The sequence below is a fragment of the Poecilia formosa genome, unplaced genomic scaffold (assembly GCF_000485575.1).
Source record: "Poecilia formosa unplaced genomic scaffold, Poecilia_formosa-5.1.2 Scaffold721, whole genome shotgun sequence".
Classification (NCBI taxonomy): Eukaryota; Metazoa; Chordata; class Actinopteri; order Cyprinodontiformes; family Poeciliidae; genus Poecilia; species Poecilia formosa.
Window position 1 is genome coordinate 44,007 of NW_006800660.1, and position 9,416 is coordinate 53,422.

At 39.2% G+C, this 9,416-nt stretch overlaps 1 protein-coding gene across 6 annotated transcripts in view; it reads right to left on the reverse strand.

Moving 5' to 3' along the window:
* arhgef4 (Rho guanine nucleotide exchange factor (GEF) 4) overlaps positions 1-5,231 on the reverse strand; it is a 36,761-nt gene extending 31,530 nt beyond the window's left edge. The window contains exon 1 of one of the 6 annotated variants that reach the window (XR_001660502.1): positions 4,335-5,230. Coding sequence is in view for 5 of the 6 variants with exons in the window: in XM_007542704.2 (XP_007542766.1) it covers positions 4,335-4,430 (96 nt within the window). In the remaining variant the exon portion in view is untranslated. Of the gene's footprint in view, positions 1-4,038 lie in introns of all 6 variants that reach the window. The other 5 variants (XM_007542704.2, XM_007542703.2, XM_007542705.2 and 2 more) reach the window with 5 other exon arrangements.
* Positions 5,232-9,416: the final 4,185 nt, after the last annotated feature.

Consider the following 9,416-nt stretch of genomic DNA (forward strand, 5'->3'; position numbering starts at 1 on the left):
AGCTTGTGCAAAGAAAACTCATTATGTCAGTCTTTATTGCATTAAAATACACACACACCCAAACACACACACACACACATACAACTGCTACCCAGTCACCTATCCCCATGATCTGACATATGGAGCCAACAGAAGCAGCAATGGGTCTTTTTTAGCACACATCATTTGTGGCACGCATAATTATAAAATATTAATTTCATTTAAAAAACAAAAAAAGCAAGAATCAGTATATTTTTGCAGCCTGATGCTCAGACATCCATCTTTGGTTTATTCTGTATTATTTTCATAAGACAATTATTGTATTCAATTATAGATGAATATTCGGCATAGATAAATATTTGAAATCCTTTATACCATTTTGCACAGTCTGCTGTTCAGTATTTACTTGACTTGCACTTACAAGATCAGGGTCTCACACTCCAACTCCATGTTGACAGCCATTTCATGGACACAACATGGAGGGATGAAGGAGCAGATGAACAAAATTCGTTTAGGAAATGCGTCACTAAAAACACCAGCTCTTTTAAACAGAGCAGTTAACGTTTAACTGCTCTGTTTAAAAGCAACTCAGTTAATGAACACAACACATTTTGAGACATGACTCAAAACATGTCATGTCTCAAAACATTGAGACATGACAGGGAGGGTTCAAGACCTCATACAAGAATAATTTAATGTTATGTACATTTAAGATACATCTTCATAAGGTGTAATTTTGTCTTATTAATCAATATTGATGCACATTTTGCAAAATGTATTTGTTTGTGCTTTAAATGTAAGCAAAGTTGTGCACCGTTATCAACAGTTGCTCAGAGCAACGTCCAGGTCATATAAAGGAAAAAACAGTTCATAAATATACATTTAAAATAGTCTGTACTTGCATGTCAATTTATTAATTCATGGCTTTCTCTCAGTCTATTCACATTAAATTAACACAAACTAGTTGGATCAAATCAGTTCATCAGGTGTTGTGTTGGTCTCACCTTAACTGAGTTGACTGAATTCACTTTGTGAGGCCATTTGAAGTTGGGCACCAGTGAAATGCAAATAAAATCAAATCTCTGAACAACATGTATTCATCTTTTATTTGGTGAAAGTCGTGGTGAGAAAATGGTAGAAGAGCTTGAAAAACATTTCACTAAATAGGTTAAATTATTTACCAGCCTGGAAAATATAAACTGTATTGTTATAAATCTCCAAAGTCCAATGAGAACAAAATTAATGATCTGCTCAGGCTGATTAAAGGAACTGTGTTTTCTTACCATAACTAGCCCTTTCAACTCAACTGTAAATTTAGATACAATAACCTTGCTTGACTATGACTTCAGCAAACCCAATTCCATGGACATCCGTTTACTTGATGACTCATCTGTTCACAGATTTTTCACTGGAACAAAACTCCAGATTGTTCACGGAAAATCAGCAAATACACAGATTAAAAAACAAACAAACTATTAGCTGGAAAAGGTGAAATACTTAGATGCAGAGCTACTTGACATGCTATAAGACTGGCATTTGCAAACCAGTTAATCCAGGAACAGCATTCCTTTTCCACGGCACTGATTGACTATACCCCCAACAGTAGAGGCAAGGAAGACTGTGAATGTTAGCTTTTGCAATAGTGCTATGACAGCTTCCACTGTGCAGCTGAATACAAATGAAGGTATATTTAGAATTTCAACAATTAAAATAGGCGGTTCTAAAGGGGGTCTCAAGTATTCATAGCTCTCAGCTATTTACAGGCACCTGAGGTCTCTAGCCCTGTCAGGTACTGGGTGTCCACTATATGGTGATTTTTTCCAACATGAACAAAGTCATGCAGTAATTAAGTAGCAATTGCAGTTTAAATTAAGTTAATATCATTCCCTCTTTGGTTCAGCTATTTTTGCCAAAATACTTTTCAATACCATTTTTATTCAATCAAGCTCCAGTTTAAAAAATATCTCCTATCAAATGTCAAAACATTGAGACATGACAGAGAGAGAAGCAGGAAAAAAAACCCACAATCATAAGAGGCAGTTATTTCCCCAAATAACTCTTTAAAAGGTGAGAAGCCAATATTATTTTCATTATGCAATAGTTACCCAAGAACCAATGACCAGCAATAAATGATTGAACAGCACTTTGGTTCAACACATTTGAATGTAAAATATACAAAAATGGAAGAAAACAGGGAGAAATTTCTATTTCCTTTCAAATTGTGAAACTAGCACAGGTTCAGATTGTTTCACAAAGTCCTTTCAGATTATTTTGTTGTTCTGTGATCACACAGAACGTTTACACCCTACTATTAACTGAATAGTGTGTGAAGTCACTTCACCATATCTGGTCTGGAAAATGTAGGTGTAGCAACGTCCTACATTTTGTAGTCTGACACTAACCGGTAAGTGTGTGGTTCGGTTCGACCCAACAACCATTATAAGGTCTATTCCTCACTATTGTGGGCGAACCATGAGCGTGCAACAGCTGTGCTCAACTCTCTGCTGATGTTAGCACACACACTCAGCAATGGAGAATCTCGAGGCTGTGGTTCTGATGAACTCAAATAAACCCAGATTTAATTTTGTCTTTTAGAAATTCATTGTTGACACAAACATAATGATGAAGACTCAGATCAGCTGATTATTTCACTAAGCATATAATTACAATTATATTCTGGCACTTTATTTTTGTGCAACCTTCTGGATTTGGGTAGTGAAGTTAAAAGATGTAAGCCAATAGCTACACATAAAATGTATTTAATTTTTTAATCCAGAGGGAAAGTAAAATTCACATCTCAAGGTAATATTATGTAGTTCCGGTGTTTCACACTGCCAGAGCAAAACTGCAGCTCCGATAGAAAATGACCACAGCTGCATCATTTCTCTTTTTTTTATTTTTGCCCATTCTTCAGAGAAACAAGCAGCTTGCTGTGCTGCTAAACCATGGTCATTCTGCTGCAAAATTTAACATGTGTTCCTGGCGCTGCTCATAATACTCCTAATTACACTCCTCCGTACTGAGCAGCTCCCTGATAGCAGACAGTCTGCGTTCCACAGCTAAACTATAATATTGTTTAGAGTTTGCCATGAGATAATCATGAGCCAATTCACGAATGCCGTCAGCTGTCAATCAAATCGCCTCGGTGCAGCACTTGGCATGGTTCTGCTAGTACTACCTCTGAAGTAGATGCAAAAATCTGAGAAAAGCCAAGCAGAGCTGCGCTGGATCTGCTAATGGAAATGAATCTGATCAGGGCGGACTGGGACTATATCAGTTAGAGGCAGTCTAGAGGAAAAGTGCCTTCAGTTGCTCAGCAACTAAGGTCTGAGCATCTGTTGACAACAGTGCACAACTTTGCTTACATTTAAAGCACAGCAATAAGGACAGAGCTCACAGTTCAGATAAATGCTGCCGTTTGCAAGTCAGGCCCCTTTGGTTCATCAACCAAAGCTGCATGATCTGAAAGCACACCAATTGATCTCAGTGGATCAGCGGATCCACTGATCACATAAGTGTATGTGATGTAAAAAGTATGCAGTAAAGGTGTATGCTTTTTACAACATTTAATGAGGAGCTATATTGTTGAATAGCCATTTTCTGAAATGGGCTTTTAACCAGAAGGAAAAAAAAATCCTGCTGATCTTCTTTGCAACATTGCTTCAGAGCAAGAGAAAATTACTTAATAGTAACTATTGCTTGAGAATTTAATTTCATTCATAAACTGAATATCTGCATTTAAACCAAACTTTGTCAGAACCGTAACTACATGCAAAATGTGTTTTTATAGATTCTTGGTTCAGCACCTCAGCCTCATCATATGTAGGTGTAAGTTTTGTACTGTTTTCAAGGAAGCTGTAAGACAGAATATAAAAAATACAATAAGCTAATACAAAAAACAGTTCAGCTGAGATGAAAACACACTGCATCGTCATCACCATCATCATAACTGAGGATTTGAGACAGTGCAATTCAGAGCAGCCAACCAACAAGCTGAGGTTGTTGCCAGAATCCAGTTATTTTGGATAATACATATGAAGAAACATCATGCATTCTTACTCTACATGATCTTCCATTCCTCCAGTTGTACCTGTGTTTTGCTGGCATGATGGACACCACAGGACACCCACATCGATCCAAGCAGTGTTCTCAAAATACGGTGATTCTTCTTGTGTCTCAGTTTATCTGCTCGCCTCCTCACCCATCTACGTGCAACAGTCTATGTGTCTCTATCTGAGCATGTGTTTCAGAGAGAGAAAGTGGATAGGTGTGTGTGCAGTCTACTGGAAGGCGAGTAGGAACATGAGCACTACATTAATGATAATAAGCAACATCATGATGACAAACACAACCACCTTTTGGGTATCTGGGGGTAGGTTACAGCGCAGAAGGGTGTTAAAGAATCCCATCTTCTGCCTGTTCCACCTCCCAGAGCCATTGCCACGAGCCATCAGTCCCCTGGTTTCCTCCTCTTCCTCCTCCTCAGCACCACCGCCTGTTCCTTGTCGCCTTTCTCTGAGCACTGAGCCTCCACACCACACCGCGTCAGCTTGTCCCACTCCTTGACTACCTTTGTCGTCTTCTAAAACAGATAGCCACCTCCGCTCGGCTCCGACAGTCACCTCCCCTGCTTCTCCTGCCACTTTGCCGATGCTCAGCGTTGCCCCGGCCTGCCAGTGGAGGCTATGTGCCTATCTTTATCTGTGTGTGAATCTGCAAAGCTATTTATATGTGTTCAGCACCATTCGTTCCTTTAATGATTCTTTCTTCTTTTAGGGCTCAGGAAACTCCCCTCTGTTTTCTTCGCTCTGCAGCCAGTTTAGGATTTCTTGTCCTTTGAGCTCCTCGTCTCAATCTCCCTTTGGTCAGGATGTGAGGATGAAAACTGGGGGATGGGATACTCCTTCTCCTCGATACATGATCATGCCTCCTGGATTCTGTTCTCTTCTTTTTCTTAGCGTCAGTCCGACGCTTTTCTAGCACATTCTTCTTTCACTCTGTCCTGCTAGTGCTCTAGACTGGCTGAACATTTTTTCTCTCTGAAGCCTTTTCCCATCTCTCAATCTCGGTACCTTCTATCTCTGTTATGAGCTCACTCTAAAATGGAGCTCAATGCTGCGTGAATCTGTGCTACCTCAACCATCCATCTAACAACCAGAATCGGGAGTCTTTTTTTCCTCCTTTTTAACTGTGCCCACCCCTGCATCACTGGCAGCCAATCAGAATGTGCAGTGTGTCAACACATCCTGGATACCGGACTGGTTGAGACAAGGGCATAACAACCCATGGGAGGGATTCAAGCAGAGTGGGGGTAGGGTAAGGAGCTGACAGGGTGTAGATGAGGCCTTCCAGGATAAAAAAAACTGATCTAAAACAAAAGTGTGTGCTGTTTTGTAACTGCATAGTTGCTGGGAATATAATACTCAGTGTTAGTAATTATCTACTGTATAACATAATGAAAATATTAAGCTGTTAACACACAAGTCCTTAGGTCTAAACCACATTTTTAAAATGGACTTGCCCATTTGACGTGTGAATCTAAGTGCAAGGAAAAAACATAGACTTCTTTTTGTAATAAGAATCTAACCATCTGTGAAGTGACGGTAGTGACATTATACAATTCAGAATATGTGTGTGAGTGCCTGCATGTGGATGTGTGTGTAGATGGATTTGAGTGAGCAGTTAGTGGTATTAATCAGTCCCTCCAGGGAGTTGTGATGTTGCAACCACAGCTATTAACGGAAATTTTGCACAAACTTGCAAATTTCACCAGTAATCGAAAGTTGTCCGTAAATCTGACCAATTATGTTAATGTTTTCTATATTTCCTTCACTTTTGGCTGAACGTTCTTTGCAACATAGAATTTTGATCATCCTCTTAGGCCTCTTCTAATTTAACATGTTGTTTCACAACGTTTCTTGAAAGCCAAGCCCACAAGATGAGGCATGAGTGACGCTAAACTTTAATACTTGCCTTTTATTCTGTTTTGCAAAAAACATTTTGATATGTGCTGTTATGGAGTTTGAGTTTTCCTCTATCTCTTTTCCCCTCTTCTATCTGCTTACACGCACAGGCTGCAGCTTACAAAACCATGTTTATGTGTGACTGCCGCCAGTCATATGTAAACAGACAGAAACCGATTAGGCTGCCGTTGGAGAGTACAGATTGCAGAGAAGAATAAAAAGCTAAGCTCGAGCTACAGTCCTTGTCTCACTTGGCGTCACCCCTAAGGTGAGCTAAGTGTGGTCCAGCACTGGATGGTGAATGCAACACTGCATCTGTTCCATTTCTATGACATGTATGACTTGTAACATTTGATCATTTATTGACATTAAGCCTGTTTTTATATAACCAAATCTCATAATTTCTCAAGCTAATTTACACTGAGGGGGTCTGGTCGGGTCCTGAAACTGGGTTAACGAACGTGGGTGGTGCACAGAGACAAAAATAAATGAACTTCAGCAGTACTGTAAAATTTGTTACAGTTATGGGTGTCACTAACAGGTAATTCCTTGGGACATGTTCTGTGTAAAGCTGGGCTATATTATATCATTCAGCATAATATTGATAAGAAAAAAACTTGCCTGGGAATTTTCTTTTTTATCATATGCTAATTTTATGGTGCAAGTATGTCACCCCATCATTCTCAATACATGAGAATCTGTTCAAAGGCATTATTAGACCAAGGGAAGGCAGATTAATTTATTTTGCTAAACTGTTTCATTTTTTTTTGGCTAAGTACTGTCGTTGAGGGGCACAAACAGGCAGGCCCGGCGGCACAGAGTCAGATGTGCCCCCCCAGGACTGGAAGCCGTTTTTGTTTTTACCTTAAAGTGGCCAACTCTATAATTCCTATATCGATTTGATGCAGTAGGGGCTTCCGCAATTCCCATATCTGTGCCTTTTTTCAGCCGTTCCAACTGTTTAATCATTGTTAACAAGTCATGACCTGTTTTTCTGAGCTGCCTTTCAACGCAACATGAGCGTTAAGACGCTCACATTGGGTTTATGCCTATGGGGCAGCGAAGGAGACCTGCTGCTGCTGGGCAGAGCTACTCAGGTTTGTTAGAATCATGGCAGCAAACCAGCAAATGCAAAAAAACTTTGCACAGTTTTCTTCCCCCAAACTAACCGACTGAGTTGAGTAAAGCTGTTGGATGCAGGCAATGTTAGCTAAAAGATGACTAGCTAATATCAATACAGCATCTTAAGCTTGTTAACAAGTAGCCTGTAGGCTACTGGTGTTTTTTTGTCTATGTTCAAAAGTGGGTAGTACTTATTACATTCATACGAGTAACTTTTTTGGAAAAAACGTACTTGTGCGAGTAGTTTTACTGCACTGTACGTTTTTCTTTCACTTCAGTAATATCATTTCTACATAAATTAATTTTGCCCCCCCCCCCCCAAAATAAGCCGATGCCCTCCTCCCCCGTTAAACTTGTCTGGAGCCAGGGCAGCAAACAGACCTCCTTACAGACTTAAAATAAATAAGTCAATAAATAAATAAATTGAAAGAAAAAAAAATCCTTAAAGGGCACTAGGGGCATCAAAGATAAAACGGGCACGGGTTCAACCCCCCTCCACCCACACATTCTACCCTCCTCTGCACATGCCTGACTTGGGGACTCCAGGTAGATTCCAGCACAGAGATGCGCATCGTATCGCATCGGCTAGGTCTTCATGCAGTGTTGGCCCAAGGTGACATGTGGCTTTAGGCAGAATCTAGATTTAGCCCTCCCTTTTACAAAGAACATCAGTGTTTAAATATGGATTTAGTGAAGTCTGTGAGAGGGGACTGAGGTTAACTGGCCAAACTTAAACTCAGTCACTGATTACTGGCTATTATTTACTCTACTGTATCTGTGAACAAACTGAGTTCAAACACAGAGATTACAAATAGCACCATCAGGGTTTCCCCCAATGTATTTTAAGCATGGCGGGCCATCGAGCTTTATTTGTGCCTACAACAGGGCTATAAGCAATTTTTTACTTTTTTAAATCTCTTTAAAATTGTTCCATTTTTTAAGGCTTTATAGTTGGTGTTTAGGTATTAATCTCCCAATCTTTCAGTAGCTCAATAACTCAATTATCAAGTGATATTTCAAATTTCATGTCAATTTTAAACATTTTTTTAACTCAAAAATATGAGTTTTTGAGTTAATAAGCCTGGTGGTTGGGCCCTTGCGCCCAACCACCAGGCTTAGCAAATTTTCTGGGGGAGACCTTGACCATATGGTAGCCACGGTCAACAATCAAACTACCAAGATGATTCTTTGCACTTTTACAAAGTAAACTTCCTAATTAAGTCTTAAATGTACAATTAAGTTTTTTATTTTATTTCTGCTGAATGCATTAAATCAAATTTAATAGCATTGTCATTGTCAATAAATGACTGCTAAAGTTTTAGATCTATGATCTGTGTTACAATTAAATCATTTATGGCAGAGGTCACCAACTCCAGTCCTCCAGGGCCACCATCCTGTAACTTTTAGATGCGTCTCTGCTCAAACATACCTGGATCAAATAAACTGCTCGTTTCCAGCCTATTGCAGAGAGGAATGAATATCGGTGAGGGAATTCAGACATTTTGGAGCAGAGGTGAATCTAAAAGTTGCAGGATGGTGGCCCTTGAGGACTGGAGTTGGTGACCCTTGATTTATGGGGTCCCTGAATGTCTAGGGGCCGACCAGCAGCTAACGAGTTTTCTTCACCTTGATATTTCACAACCTTACAATTCTAGATCTCTCAGAGGTATCAACATCAAAAAAAGTATGTAAAGTTAACCCCTCTGAGCTTTTCTGATCTCCAATGCAGTTTGCAGCCAAGTTGCTATGGAGGTTAAACAGTCAGATTTAATTAGGGTTTACTTAGTAAAATAGCAACAAATTTGCTTACTTTATAACAAACTTCATAACCAGCAGCCTTCTCTCCTATGGTCTATTTAACAACTACCATCTCAGATCAACCATGAGAATCAACTTGTTTAAAAGTTAAAACTCAGTTTCACACAAATACAAAGATGCTAGCATAAATGTGTGGCTGTTGAACCGGACCATTTACGGACGCCATCACGATAAGTTTCTCACAAATGTCAGTTTAAAATTTCAAATACATACACATTTAAAAAGCCTCAGTGAAAATGTGCTTATATATTCTTATCTCCTTGGTGCAAAAACATAGATTAAAAATCATTTAATTCACTGAATGTTTATGTCTGTTTGTGTAAGGTAGAGATGGATCTACACATGAAAACAGGTCTATATTAACCATTCAGACTACCAACACAAAAAAGATACAATCAAAACTGTCAGATAACTTTATTACCCCTTGAAAATAATTCAGAAATCCAAATAGTTTGGATGTATTTTTTCTTTCTTTGCTTCCTATGGAAAGTTTCTGTTTATGTGTGTGGTGCATTTCTATCCAAAAGAAAAAGG